Raw genomic sequence first — 15,934 nt, forward strand, 5'->3', positions numbered from 1 at the left:
ACTGGTAATGGGTGTGGGTGGAATCAGTTAAATAACGGAGTCTAAATTGGGAACGTTAGGTGGGCCGGGTGTCAAGTAAGGTCACTCACTGGCATTTAAAATGTTAGGTAGTATTAGCCTACTAAGTCACTGCAAACTAAAGCAAGATTACATTTGTTATTGTCAGATTTTATTTTTATTTTTATTGAACAACAAACCAATACCAAATGCATACTTTGATATTTGTGGACCAACCATATAGTATGCAATTATGGGGGAGCAGGGAGACTCGCAACTAAGTGCAATTTGGTATGTAGCTACTACTACTAATATAATATTACTGTAACATTTGTCAGGGCAGTTTTGGCTAAGGTGCATTTTAATTTGTTTAGTTGTAACAACAATGATGTAATCCTGCTTCTTCATTTTGCAGCTTTTATTATTATTATGCATTATAGCATTTCATCATCAGTGCGCAATCATCATTTACTGGTGGGGGGGGGGGGGCTAGAATGAAACCAGGGGGTCGCATTGGTTGAACGTACCTGTCAATCATGTTATTATCGTGTGCGTCATTTCCGTTGTCAGGTGGCGCTGTCGCTGTGGAAAGATGCGATCAGAAGAGAAGAGCGGAGGGAGGCTTTTCCTTGATTGCTCATTTCGCTAAACGGAGGCTGAAACAAGCTGCTGAACCCAAGCAGCCACCAACGGCGAGCAACAAACTCCACAACGCACACGACGGCGTTCACCCCCAGACATGTCTGTCCTGTAACCCAGAGCACGGAGACTTTACCCGGCGGTTTGGCTCGAGGTGAGCAGAAACGGGTAGCTAACTGCTAGCTCTACTAGCTAATGCTGGCTTCCACACGGCTAACCCAGCTGTAACGTTACCCACTTTGTTTAAATGGCCTCCCCCGGCTGTTCTGTAGTAGCCTTCAGCTGGGGATCACTTGGCTAGCTAGCTGTTAGCTATCGTATTAAAATACGTTTGCTAACGCTACATAAAATGATCTAGCTATGCTAAACGTAATGCCGTTAGCTAACGTTACTGCTTTCGCTAGTTTGCATGGAAAACCCAACTCCTTGTTGTGTTGCAATACGTGCCCCTTCTTTGTGTGGCCAGTGTGCCCGCTGCTGCTGCTGTGGCAACGTCTTTAACCGAGGAATGCACTGAGCTTTGTCGTAGGTAGATTTGCACTTTTGGCGTTATATTAGCGTTAAAAGTCATGTCGCCGCATTGCTAGTAATATGTGTTATCCAAATTCGGACTGCGTTTACAATCAGTGTGGACATTTTGAAACGACTCGAGGCGGGCGACTAACATTAGTGATTGTTGTGGGTGCAACATAGTAGCCTGTATAAATAATTACAATAATTATGCTCCCGGAAGGTGGGGATGCAATTCTCGGCGGGGGTGCAAAACTCTGCATGACACCGCCGGCGGTCACATTAATAACGTTACATATTGTCAGTCCGAACAATGGTTATGAGCACAACTTTGCAATGTATTCTCTGTTCGTTTGCAGCGTCAGTTGCCACAATGTATCACGTTAGGAGTCAGATTGAGGCCATTTACACCTGGCATTAACATGCGTTTTCTGCCATCAGATTGCAATCAGATTGTATTTTATCACTTCAGCCTGATTCCATTCACACCTGGCGTTAACATGCATTTTCTGTAATCTGACTGCAGAAATGGTTGTCCTCTCAATCCGCATAAAGTTGCTGTATCCAGATTGAGAGGACACATTGCATTTACACTTGTGTTCAATGATGTGTACACAATGCATCCCTGACCACCTCCGGAGGTGGTTTGGCCGATCAGATTGCAATCCTTCTTCAATGCGTTTTGGAGGTGTTTATACCTGTACTTTTAAGTGATAAAACACAATCTGATTGCAATCTGATCACAGAAAACACGTTAATGCCAGGTTTAAATGGCCTCAATGTGTCTTTATTGTACTTAATTTGATCTGCAATATGACCTTGTGGCCTCAGTTTTGTCATGGGGCCAAGGACGTTGTGACAGAACACAGCTTCAGGCAGGACACACAGCGAGCATCGATGGCACAATTGATTGACATTTCAATCGGCGGCAGAATTGAATGACCTTCGGGTTGCAAGTTGCAGTCTCTTGTCGCAAGAGATTGGCTTTACTGGATGATAGCTGGCCACCTCTTTGACCTGTGTTTCATCAACTTGTGGATCAGTTTGATCATGCCCTCACTGGCTTTATGATTATCATAGATTTTCTTTTAACAATCATATTGTATATTCATTTATAACGCTATGTACCTCCTCAACCTCAAGTGTAATTTGTTTTCTTTGTCCATTCTGGTGTTATCTGACTTTGCAATGAAGATGTTCTTGCAAAGCCAGACGAGCGCTGCTCCTACAATAGTCTCATGGGTGGATGGATCTTCAGGCACCTGTGTGGTTGTTTTGTTCTAATACTATTTAAGGAGCTCACATTATCACGGGCAGCGACAGCGTGCGTCTCTTCCTTTGTGTGAGATGATTCAGAAGCTGTATCTGTTCTTGCCCCCCCCCCCCCCCCCCTCCTCTGGTACAGTCAGAGGCAGATTAGTCTTGCTTGCCAGATCATCAGCTGTGCATGGAGGCAAACTAGTGTCAGATAGAAGGATATAGGCCTGGGCTGTCATCACACTGATGTCAGTTAGGTCAATGTGCGTTAGTTGGTTGCTTTGACCTTTGCTTTTGAGATGTGTCGGAAGTTGGCTTCACAGCAGTACATGCTAGGGCTGGGTTCACAGCAGTACATACTAGGGCTGGGTTCACAGCAGTACATACTAGGGCTGGGTTCACAGCAGTACATACTAGGGCTGGGTTAAACAAATCGATTCTCCGATTTTGAATCGATTTTTATTTTAATTCTTTATCGATTCATATGTCCAGAGTGTCGATTTAGTTTTTATAGACATATGCTATAATATTATAGGCTGTGTGGTAGTTGAAACATAGTTTCAAGTTGACGTTTATTTATGTTTGTAGTTGAAACAAAAACATAAATACTGTAGGCTACATGAATGGAAATGTTTGATCATTAATATCTACTTTTAGAAATTATATAGGCTGAAATCAAATCACTGTGCATAATTGTGAAAGTGTCTTTATTGACAGATGAAAAGGGTTTTACAGTAAAGGGAACACATGCCATGTAGAATTGCAGGTAGCCATGTCAGAAGTATAACTACAAGCTAGTTCTGTGCCCATTTCATCTCTATTTGTCTGGTATAGTTCAATTTAGGGCTGAACTCCCTGTAATATCACAAATCATATCACAATTGCAGTATCAGTCGCAATAATTGCAATTATTTTATTCATTTATTTATGTATTTATCGTTCAGCCCTAGTTCAACTGACTGGCCACTGGGCAGAAAAGGTTTCAGTTGTTTCCTGCCCTGGAGCCTCATGATATGTAGTAGTCGATCTGCTTTGGTTTTTTTTTTAATAGGCTTGTCTCTTACTATTAGCAGTGTGACTTGGTTGGTGTCACTCTGGCTTGTGCCTTAACCCATTGATACCTGATGCAGCATTTGTGTGTGTATCCCTTTAAGACCGCAAACCATGTCACGCGGTCTTAAAGGGATACACACACAAATGAGGGATATACACGCAAATGCTGCATCAGGTATCAATGGGTTAAATGCTGTCACACGAAAGGATCAGCTCATCAGACTGAGTGGGTGATGATGACTAGTAGAGATGGAGACATGACGATGACACTGTCTGCTGTCTGGGTTCACAAAAAGCCTCATCATGGAAGTGACAATTCATATCTGTCAACTGCCCGACATCCTCTCTGCCCAAAGACGCCAACTGCCGAGTGGTGCTCAGGCCTAGGGATGAAAGGATTAACGGGTTTAATGGTAAACCGTGATACAATTCCCGACTGTTTTAGTATTACAGTCTCAAATTTTAATTAGCATTGAAAACTGTGATCGTCACTGGCGCTGCTACACAGAGCGCTGTTTGCTTGGTTATTCAGTGTATTGAAAGTGTCCAAAATTGCACCAAATCCTAAGACAAAGTGCATAGTGCTCGCCAGGGCTGCAGCACGATTATGGTCAAAATGATAATCGCAATTATTTTTGATCAATATCGAGATCACGATTATTGAACATGATTTATTCTTTGACTTTGGGAACGTCATGCATTTATTGAACTAAAAAATAATAACACTGGGTTTCTTTCAACTGTCATCTTCTACCAAGTTAAGTTTAAACATATAAATGGATTTGAGCTGAATCTACACACACACCACAGCGTGTTTGGGTTTTTGATGAGGGGCGGAGTGCACCACTGTGTGAGGGAGAGGGGTGGAGTGCACCACTGTGAGGGAGAGGGGTGGAGTGCACCGCTGTGAGGGAGAGGGGTGCGCTGGATTTACACCACCAGACAAAATGAGAGCAACGTTGCTAAACACAATGCGGCACGTTTTATCTCCATTTGATGATCTTGATTTTTTCAATTTTCTTGTTTTCACGATTGTGGAAGTTCCAAAATCTCGTTCACGATTAATATTCGATTAATTGTGCAGCCCTGCTAATTTGAAACTCTGTCAAAGTATGTCAATGTATCAGTGCTCTTTGAAGGTGTTCAGCACATTTGAACAATACTGGGATACTATAACCGTGATGCTTTTGGTCACTATAATCATGATGTGACATTTTCATACCGTTTCATCTCTTAAGTGGTGCACAACCAGAGAGTTTTAAAACAGGAAGAGGAGCATATTACCAACTATACGGAGTGTGTTTCACTTGCAAGACTGTGTACATATTCTGCAGGTTCTTGGTGTTTGTCACCTCACCTCCTAATGTCTACTTTCATGCAGGTGTCAGTCACATGTCAGTGCAGCGTTTACAGCTTACCAGATGCTCGGGCTTGTTCTTGGTATGGATCACCTCACTCTGGGCTGTTTCTAGCTGGCACTAGGGCTGGGTATCGCCACTGACTTCCCGATACGATACGATTCCGATACACAAGGTCTCAAGTCGATACGATTCGATATCGATATTTTAGTTACGATACCAGTTTTGCTTTGATAATGGAAGAGATTCTCAAAGAACGAATGCTGTAAATTGTACAAGGAATCCTCTAACCTGGTGCAGTATTAAAAAATATTAATATCTACATTAAGAATTGACCATAAAGCAAGCAGTTACATCATGTAATTATTTTTTATTTAAACATGACCAACATAGTCATTCAACATCTTATCTTTCTTTAGTCTTCTGTCTCTTTCTTTACAGTCTTCTGTCTCTTTCTTTACAGTCTTCTGTGAGAAGCCAAACAAATTTAGATTTCCACTATACAACAGAATCATTGAACAGCAGCATGTTGTAAACAGTCTTTCATAAAGTATAAATGCTTTGTAAATAAAATAAAATACAGCTCATGAACATTTCCAGTTCACAAACATTATAGTGCAAACAGATTTGAGGTCTGTACATCTGGCTCATGGTGCATGCACAATGCACATGTAGCCTACAGTATTTATGTTTTTGTTTCAACTACAAACATAAATAAACGTCAACTTGAAACTATGTTTTAACTACCACACACAGCCCATGTTTATAAAAAAAAAATTGTTGTAAAATGCATTTTGAAAGATCGATACTGGGATTGATGTATCGATACTTGATCCTTCACATGAATATCGATTCAATATCGATATATCTATTTTTTTTTTTACCCAGCCCTAGCTGGCACAGCCTGTTCCGTGTGTCCACTCGACTGCTCGCTGCCAGTGGTGTTTTCACTTCACAAACTGTAACTTCTCTGCATTGTTTTGATGACGTATCAGAGGCTTACGGGCACATTTCATGCTCTTACTGGTGTCGTCATCACCCTGGTATCTGTCCATGGGAACCCTGGTACCACAGCAGGGTGAATCAGTCTCGCTTCTATGCCGCTACTTCCCTGTTACGGGAAGCAGAGGGGGAACTAGTTTTGGGTAAACAAAAGACGACCTCCCGCTCCTGAGCTCACAGGGACACAGGTCTGCTGTGGCAGTTATATTAGGTCGTGTGTCAGGACGTGTCACACTTTGTCACTGCTTCTTCTGGCATGTGTCACAGTAAAATGATTGACTAACACGTGCAGATCTAAGTTCCTTATCATAGTTTGTAAGAGCTTTGGCATTTTTCTTTGCCTCAGCCCCTGTCAGGACACGTATGTCTTTGCTAAGATGAAGGCATGTCACACCGGACAGATAAGCCGGCAGCACAGATTTCCAGATAAAAGCACGCAGATTAACGGCGGGGAGGATTTTCAGAACGCACGGCCGTTGCAACAGGACAAGCTAAAGCCGCGCAGAGCATGTGTTGCAATGCTAAAACAAGCAAATCCGGAAAAGGCTTTTGCTGACTAGGGCTGGGTTAAAAAAATCGATTCTCCGATTTTTAATCGATTTTTATTTTAATCCTTTGATATCGATTCATATGTCCAGAGATCGATTTTTTTTTAATTAATTTCTTTTTTTAATAAACATAGGCTATACTATTATAGGCTGTGTGTGGTAGTTGAAACAGTTTCGAGTTGACGTTTATGTTTGTAGTTGAAACAAAAACATAAATACTGTAGGCTACATAAATGGAAATGTTTGATCATTAATATCTACTTTTAGAAATGATATAGGCTGAAATCAAATCACTGTGCATAATTGTGAAAGTGTCTTTATTGACAGATGAAAAGGCTGTTATTTACCCTTTGTCACCACCTGGTGAGTAAATATAATTATGTGTAACTAAAACCATTAAAATTGACAACCGGTCCGCAACTTTTTCCCCCCATGTATCTACCGGTCCTTGGCGCAAAAAAGGTTGGGAACCCCTGTGTTACATAACTGGACAGTCATGTAATTCAGGTTACAGCTAAAAAAACGTGTTTTAGTATCACTAACCAAATCGGAATCGATTCTTGAAATTTTGAACCAATACCCAGCCCTATCTCTGACCATAAAGAATTCACCCCTGGTGTTGGAGCAATGCATTTTGCATAATTGCGTTTGCCATTTGAATTGCAGAGCCTGGGCTCATTCTCATTGCTCTGCTGCCGCGGAGCAGATTGAATCTGAGGTGTGACCCTCCACACCAGCAGCCATCAGTCTGAATGCAGCAGTAATGGCCTGGCATTGACACGGAGGTGTTGGTAAATGTGTGGGAGGGGTATTTAAATAGGCTGGGAGGAGTTGCCCCGAAGTTTACCCCCGTTTCACTCTCTGTCCTCTCTCTCATAGCACAAATAGGTATGACTCTGCTTTCAACCAGCCAGGTGGACTAACTGCTGAACCCCTTTGCTATGGGCTATGTTCTTAAAGATTACAGCGTTGATGCTATTTTGGATCTGATGCTGCTTAGCGGGAGCTAGTTTGTGTCCTCGTAAGTCACATGTCCACCACTTGAACTGGACTATCTTTATCCTATGTAATCTGATTTATTTCCCCGCCTGCAGAGCTCCAGTATGTCGTCGAAGCGGCGCTCGTCGGAGAGGGGGGCCGGAGAGGCCTCCTCAGGCAGGGCCAGCAAGCTCCTGTGTCCAGGCAGTAACGGCAAGAGAGCCGGACCCTTCGTCCTCGGTAAGGGGGGAGCTATAGCGGGGGTTTAGCTCAAGCCCCCCAAAGTAGGGGAATGGTAGCCAGCTCCAGAGCTCTGTGTGTGTGTGTGTGTGTGGCTGAGAATGTGTCTAGTGTACAAATGTGCTTGCTTGGGGGGGGGGGGGGGGGGGGTGTACATACGCACTCCTGAGACAAGAATGTGAAGAATTTTTCTGATCCCCATGACATCGACTAGAAAACTGGGAATCTAGGTTTGCAGGAGGTTGTTTTTTCTCCCTCTTGTAGAAAATGTATGTCTTTCTAGGGCTGTGAATCTTCACCGGCCTCACGATTCGATTCGATTACAATTCAGAGGGCTTCGATTATCGATGCATCTCGATGCATCTTGAATCGATGCATCACTTTTTTCCCCCCAAATACATGATTTATTTTTTCTCACTCTGTGGCTACCGTAAATTCCGGACTATAAGCCGCACCTTTTTTCGCGTTTTTTGGCGTTTTTTGGCCCCTGCGGCTTATATAACGGTGCGGCTTATCTATGGATTTTTTCAAAAAAAAAAAAAAAAAAATCTCTCTTTTTTAGCACTCTTTCTAACTATAAATCCTATATAACTATAATAAGTTTTAATTTCCTCTCTTGCCCTCTTTTCACCACACTGTATGACACTGTATGACACTGTGTGCACTGTAAAAAACAACACAGGTGGTGTTGTGTTATGTTGTTTTGTTGAAATGTTAATAAATGGGAGCTTCCTCAAACAGCCATCTCTTTCCTGACAATCCCCTCTGTGCATGAACCCTTACATATGGTAATTAAACATTAAAACACAAAAAAAAAAAAAAAAAAAAAATACCATTAAAACACCCGCGGCTTATAGTCCGGTGCGGCTTATATAAGAAAAAAATAGTCAACTTTGCAGGTGCGGCTTATACACCGGTGCGGCTTATAGTCCGGAATTTACGGTACTTTTAAAATAAAAGTGCATTTGGAATTGCATTGTATTATGATCCAAATAAACAACTGCATGTACTCCCATTATATTTTATTCGATTATATATATCTTTTTTTTTATTTTTGTAATAATCGATTTTTGACATTTGTGAATCGATGCAGAATCGTGCGCGACCGCATCGCGATGCATCTTATAATCGATTGTTTTTGACACCCCTATTTCTTTCCCGTATTCTCAACAACGTGTGTGTTTGGTCACTAACACCACTCCTCCTCCACTGTTTGCAAATGCAGCGTGCTAAAGAAAACGTCACACTCTTAGGGGTGTTAATGGGTGCACGCACGTATGCGGGGCCCATAATGACTTGCAGTGAAGAACACACACTCCGGGCTTGTCGTCTTGCCTTTTGCTCATGCAGCTGTTGTTCCTCTTTGTTTCACTTGCAGGGCCTCGTCTGGGCAGCTCTCCTGTACCCAGCATCGTGCAGTGTCTGGCCCGCAAAGACGGCACAGACGACTTCTATCAGCTCAAGGTAAGTTAGTGTGACTGGCACACACACACTGTTCTCTCTCTGACAACAGCAATGCATTCTAGGGCTGGGTATCGCCACTGACTTCCCGATACGATTCCGATACACAAGGTCCCAGGTCGATACGATTTCCGATACGATATCGATATTTTAGTTACAATACCAGTTTTGCTTTGATAATGGAAGAGATTCTCAAAGAACTAATGCTGTAAATTGTACAAGGAACCCTCTAACCTGGTGCAGTATTACAAAATATTAATATCTACATTAAGAATTGACCATGAAGCAAGCAGTTACATCATGTAATTATTTTTTATTTAAACATGACCAACATAGTCATTCAACATCTTATCTTTCTTTACAGTCTTCTGTCTCTTTCTTTACAGTCTTCTGTGAGAAGCCAAACACATTTAGATTTCCACTATACAACAGAATCATTGAACAGCAGCATGTTGTAAACAGTGTTTCATAAAGTATAAATGCTTTGTAAATAAAATAAAATAAATACAGCTCATGCACATTTTACAGTTCACAAACATTATAGTGCAAACAGATTTGAGGTCTGTACATCTGGCTCATGGTGCATGCACAATGCACGTGTAGCCTACAGTATTTATGTTTTTGTTTCAACTACAAACATAAATAAACGTCAACTTGAAACTATGTTTTAACTACCACACCATAATATTATAGCCTATGTTTATAAAAAAAAAAAAAAATTGTAAAATGCATTTTAAAAGATCAATACTGGGATTTATGTATCGATACTTGTTCCTTCACATGAATATCGATTCAATATCGATATATCGATTTTCTTTTTAACCCAGCCCTAATGCATTCACAGCTCACAGTTCCAATAGCAATTTGAGCAGACCCTTAAAAACAAAGGCCTACGATGTCCCCAATAGACACGTGAACCTTTGCCCTTCCTAAACACACAGCTTTGTTGGTACTCTGGTTTATGGCCCCCCTGGTTCAGTCTGGGACAAACAACAGCCCTGGCAATTTGTTTATTGGGGCTATCCCATAATGCCCTTTTACGCAGGGGGGCAGCTTTGGGGGGAAAAGCAGGGTGAAAGGTAGCGCCCCACCTGGAATGTCAACTTTTAACCCCCGCGTCCCCGTGGTGAGTCATTCCATGACCCCTCCCTCGTACCCGTGACTAACAGCGCCTCAGTGTCTGCTGCGCTGCACCGTGTGTTTACCTCGCTCGCACTGGGACATGTGCCACCGTTCCAAAGCTCCGTCCCCTCGTTTAGCCATCCCCCGCTCTGGAATGTAACCCCTTGGTAAAGGCTAATCGGAGGTTTCCTACTTGGCACTGAAAATGTCCACAGTATCGTGTGGCACTGACAATTTCCCACAATATATTTGCACGGTTAAAGTCGAGGCGAACCCGTTCGTCACGTGCATCCGAGTCCGTTTCAGACTGAAAACAAATTGAGAGGCGGACCATATACGGTGTCGATGATTTGATTTGACAATTCCGTCGACTGGCTTTGGCATCGGCCAATCCTGGCGTGTTCCACCCCCAAATCCGGTGGGATTCAGCGTGTTGTCGTGCTACGCGAGTGGGATCCGCGGAGTACCAGGCAGCCACCTGCTTCGTGCGGAGCGAGCGGACAATCCGATGCATGGGTGCTGCCCGCCCGCCTGGAATCTCCGAGGGGAGACCCCCCGACTACCACGCTCTCAAGCGCGCGCCTTTTACGCTATTTCTGTAAATACGATATTCCTGGAATGCGCGTTTTTTTAACGAGCCAGTTACATTTCTTTGCATTCTTAGAGATGATAGTTTTTGTTTTTTGTTCATGTTTCTAACAATTGGTCAAGTTAGTAGTTAGTTTATGGGCTAGAAACTCTGCCAGATGACAGGCACTAGGCGCCATTTTCCCCTTCATTTGGAAGAGAAAATTATCCTGAAATGAAGATTTGATTGACAGCTGCGTGTCGTGATATGATTGGTTGAAATGGGGTAGAAATTTGATAGTACTAGGTGACGTCAGCAAACTGTAAATTACTGTTATCAATGAAATCTTAAAAAAATTACTTTTGATGTGAAAAAGTGTGAAAAACTAAATACCGGTAAATTAGATCTTTGTGATTTTTTTTTTGGCATACATTATTAAATAGGTGCACTGCATACCCAGGTATTTGAACTAAAAGAAAAGAAAAGTCATTTTTGGGTTCAGCTCGACTTTAAGCTTTTCTCCCCTGGCTGATCCTTGTCTTGTGACCTCTGACCTTTACGGCAGATCCTGACGCTGGAGGAGCGAGTGGACTCTGCCGCGGAGACCCAGGAAGAGAGGCAGGGGAAGATGCTGCTGCACACGGAATACTCCCTCCTCTCTCTGCTGCACAACCAGGATGGGGTGGTGCACCACCACGGCCTCTTCCAGGTAGATACCAGCCTGTGGACTAGGGATGTCATGATACTATCATTTCTACTTCGATACCGATCCCCAGGAAAATATCGATACTCAATACCATTTTCGATACCACGGGAAGGGGGGATGATGACACATCAAGAGGCATAATTAAAAATAAAGTTAGACAGATGGACGGACAGACGCACACGTCTGCATAATCTAGACCTGATAAAACTTTGAATTTAGACAGCAGATTAGCCCTGCTTAGTGTCCTCTAGAGAGAGAGTGGCGTCAGCGGAGGACCAAAATGCGAGACTCATTAGCCAATGAACAGCCAGGAATGGGTCTCGCGCTACTTTTGCATGCTAAAATAAAGCTGATAATGTACAATTTGATTCAAGGGGGAAAAAACCCTTTCAGAGTACAACACAAACTGTCTATTTTGCTGCAACTCGACAGTGCTGCTTAATCCAGGACCTTACTTCCTGGAACTCTTGAGAGTAAAAAACTGGTCCATTGGAGTGAATGGAGATGTCGGGACTCTTCTATTATGCGGCTCTGGCCCTGCTCTAGCCATCAGCCTATCAGAACACGTTTAGCTTGTTGAAGCAACAGATACCCACCAATGACAGGGAGGGAAAAATCAGTGATTTGTCATTAAAAGAAAGCGCTGATGGTATCAAAACTGTTGCAAATGAGTATTGTATCCATTTCAAATTTTTTAGTATTGATACTTTCGATACTGTCGATACCTGTTACAAATGAGTATTGTATCCGATTCAAATTTTCAGTATTGTTACTTTTCGATACTTTTGACAACCCTACTGTGGACTGTTGGCAACTACCGTACTTTCCGCACTATAAGGCGCACCTGAATATAAGCCGCAGCAGCTAAATTGCATGTTTGTTACATACGGTACATAAGCCGCACCGGACTATAAGCCGCAGGTGTTTTAATGTCTTATCAGCGGAGACCGTTTTGAGTCCTTACCCTCATCGTCGTAACACAGCCAGTTCGCCATCTTTTGAAGCATGATGTTAGATTACAACGAGCTAGTTGTGTGGCTTAGCCTTCCAAAATGTTGCCGTTAATTTTTTAGAATGTAATACATAAAATTGGGAACGTTACATTCAATTTCATTCAGACTGTCTTTCTGGCTCAATCGCCGCCATTTTTCCCCCGGAGCGAGGGAGGGTGAGAGGAGGGAGGGTGTTTTACAGTAGTGGCTGATAGAGCGTAGTGGCACAGTGCTCCAAGCAGGTCGCGAGGCACATTTTTTGCAACATCATCCAATCAGGGTCTGTCTGTCTTGCTCTCGTTCTGTCTCCCGTACCAAAATCCATAGATTTAGGAGGTCCCCTAGTGGCCGTTAGCTGTAAAAATCCATAGATAAGCCGCACCGTTATATAAGCCGCAGGGCCGAAAAATGGGGAAAAAGCCGCGGCTTATAGTCCGAAATTTACGGTAATTACATTTCTACTGGCATTTAGCATATTAATGCTTTCCAATCAGTCAAATCATTAACGGCTGTCATAAATGTCAAAGGGCTATGGAGAGAACACCAGAGACTTTGTCTTGTAGATGAGGCACTATTACTCAGCACCTGTGTGGGCGAGCGCTCTTTATGGTCGGGGATGCTAAATATGACCACATCACCATGGAGAAGTTTCTGTCACTCAATATTCAATTCATAATGTCATGATGTCAGGGCTGCAACGAACGATTATTTTTATCATCGATTAATCTGTTGATTATTTAATCGATTAATCGGATCAAAATAAATGCGCAGATTTTATTTCAATAATTGTATTCGAAAACAAAAAGTGCCGCTTGAATGGACCAGAGCTGTCTTAAACAATTAGCCTAATTAAGTAATAATTAATAATAAGTAATAATAACTAATAATAAGTAATAATAACATCGTAAATCACTATTTAAGTGTTAACAGGTTTCTCGTTGAAAGATTTTGTAGTAACGTTGACCAGCTTAACCTGCTTAAGCTGCAGAGCCCCCCCATGGTTGAGGCCCAGTCGTCCATGGCTAACATTAGTTACGTTACGTTTTACTTTGTCCTCCTCGTTACCGTGGTGCGTCCGCGCCATGCAAGGTCGATTTCACATAGTTTGCAGCGAACACACTTTTTACTTGTACAGAATGTGAAGTCCTCCCATCCTTTAGATAATCGAGTTGAAAAGTTTTAGCCGCCTCCGTCCATGTTAGCGCCACGGCGTTCCCGACTCGTCTCCATGGAGACGACACGTGACGTAGTCAGTCGGCGACACAGGAAGTAGGCAGCTGCGCGACAGACACAGCAAGTCACGACGTAGTAGATGAATATAAAAGTTTCGATAATTATCTAGCTCTGTGACCCAACGAAACGATAATGCAATTCGTTGCCAACGAATCTAATAATCGATTTTGATCGATTTTCTCGATTAGTTGTTGCAGCCCTAGATGTCATAATGGGCAAGTACAAGTGAGAACATGCTCTCATCGCGTCAGTAACGGCAGAGGTGGGGGGTACGGTGGGGCAGTGGTAAGCTCTGTCGCCTCACAGCTCGAAGGACCTGGGTTCGATTCCCACCTGGGACGCTGTGAGCGCTGAAGGAATGCGTGCCCGTCCGCATGTCCTCGAGTGCCCACCGCCCGGGTGGGGTCGTCAAAAGGGCCTTTCTGTGTGGAGTTCTCCCCGTGCCTCCCGGGGGTTTCCTTCATATAGGAACCCCCTTCACCAAAAACATGCAATATCCTGGTTGCTAATGTGGTTCCTTCTCTGGTCGTTAGGGGCGCCTGTTCGGAGGGAGGGGAACTGGTTGGAATAGCGTGAACCTTCCACGTGCTATGTCCTACCAGGTGAAGCTTCCTCTGTCAGGTGAAAAGAAGCGGCTGGCTAACTGCCCATGTCTCGGAGGAAGCATGGAGCCGGTTTTCGGCTCTCCCCAGATCGGCAGAGGGTGGAGCAGCAACCAGGATAAATAAATTAAATTAGCACTAATGGGGGATAAAAAATGGGGGGAAAAAATCAGAAAAAAAAAAGTAGCGGCAGAGGTGAGCCTTGTCATTAGACCAGTCGGTGACCTTCGTTTTCCTGCGGAGGCGCTGTTTCATCGGAGAGGTTGCCTCGTCTGCCTCTTCTAACTCTGTTATTGTTCCATCTCTCTCTCATATCCTGTCAGTTCCACTCTGCCAGTGTTCTCAGAATAGCAGCATTGAGCCGTGCACTCTGATTCATATAAGACCTGCGATATTGATTGGGTTTATTATGGTGCATTTTCTCCACCGTGAGAGAACCGTTTAATAATGAAAAGCTTTCAGAGGCTCGGACAGAACGGACAACCTGATCCAGAAATCGATAGAGTGGCTTGAGTCATAGAGACACTGCATGAAATAGGCCACGCCCATCACGGGGGGAAAAGCTCCGTTCATTTCCACACACTTTTCCTTGAATGAAACATAGCTAAAAGCTGTTGTGTGGTGGGGCTGCGCAGACAACAAATGTAAAAAAAATCGCCAGTTCAAGTTTTTTTGTACTCCTGAGCAAAACAAGGAAGCCATTGAGAATTGGCGAGAAGAAAGCTGTCAAGAAGTAAGTTGGAGTGTTCATCTTCCGTATATACGATCTTTTTGTGCAACACGCAACCATGCACATGTCCTTCACCCCTGGTGTAGAGAAGTGGGCGTGTCCTTCACCTCCTGGTGTGGAGGGGTGGGCGTGTCCTTCACCCCCTGGTGTGGAGGGGTGGGCGTGTCCTTCACCCCCTGGTGTGGAGGGGTGGGCGTGTCCTTCACCCCCTGGTGTGGAGGGGTGGGCGTGTCCTTCACCCCCTGGTGTGGAGGGGTGGGCGTGTCCTTCACCCCCTGGTGTGGAGGCGTGGGCGTGTCCTTAACCCCCCTGGTGTGGAGGGGTGGGCGTGTCCTTCACCCCCTGGTGTGGAGGGGTGGGCGTGTCCTTCACCTCCTGGTGTAGAGGGGTGGGCGTGTCCTTCACCTCCTGGTGTGGAGAGGTGGGCGTGTCCTTCACCCCCCTGGTGTGGAGGCGTGGGCGTGTCCTTAACCCCCCTGGTGTAGAGGGGTGGGCGTGTCCTTCACCCCCTGGTGTAGAGGGGTGGGCGTGTCCTTCACCCCCTGGTGTGGAGGGGTGGGCGTGTCCTTCACCTCCTGGTGTAGAGGGGTGGGCGTGTCCTTCACCTCCTGGTGTGGAGAGGTGGGCGTGTCCTTCACCCCCCTGGTGTGGAGGGGTGGGCGTGTCCTTCACCCCCTGGTGTATAGGGGTGGGCGTGTCCTTCACCCCCCTGGTGTAGAGGGGTGGGCGTGTCCTTCACCCCCCTGGTGTAGAGGGGTGGGCGTGTCCTTCACCTCCTGGTGTGGAGGGGTGGGCGTGTCCTTCACACCTGGTGTGGAGGGGTGGGCGTGTCCTTCACACCTGGTGTGGAGGGGTGGGCGTGTCCTTCACCTCCTGGTGTGGAGGGGTGGGCGTGTCCTTTACCCCCCTGGTGTAGAGGGGTGGGCGTGTCCTTCACC

The 15,934-nt window shown here is 44.5% G+C and overlaps 1 protein-coding gene across 1 annotated transcript in view; it reads left to right on the forward strand.

The window, feature by feature from the left end:
- Window positions 1–611: 611 nt before the first annotated feature.
- Window positions 612–15,934, forward strand: part of stk40 (serine/threonine kinase 40) — a 57,283-nt gene continuing 41,960 nt past the window's right edge. The window contains exons 1-4 of the mRNA XM_083662532.1: window positions 612–790; window positions 7,459–7,582; window positions 8,961–9,046; window positions 11,299–11,442. Coding sequence (XP_083518658.1) covers window positions 7,468–7,582; window positions 8,961–9,046; window positions 11,299–11,442 — 345 coding nt within the window. The 5' untranslated portion in view covers window positions 612–790; window positions 7,459–7,467. The remainder of the gene's footprint in view (window positions 791–7,458; window positions 7,583–8,960; window positions 9,047–11,298; window positions 11,443–15,934) is intronic.

This window comes from Poromitra crassiceps (genome assembly GCF_964638095.1).
Source record: "Poromitra crassiceps genome assembly, chromosome: 29".
Lineage (NCBI taxonomy): Eukaryota > Metazoa > Chordata > Actinopteri > Beryciformes > Melamphaidae > Poromitra > Poromitra crassiceps.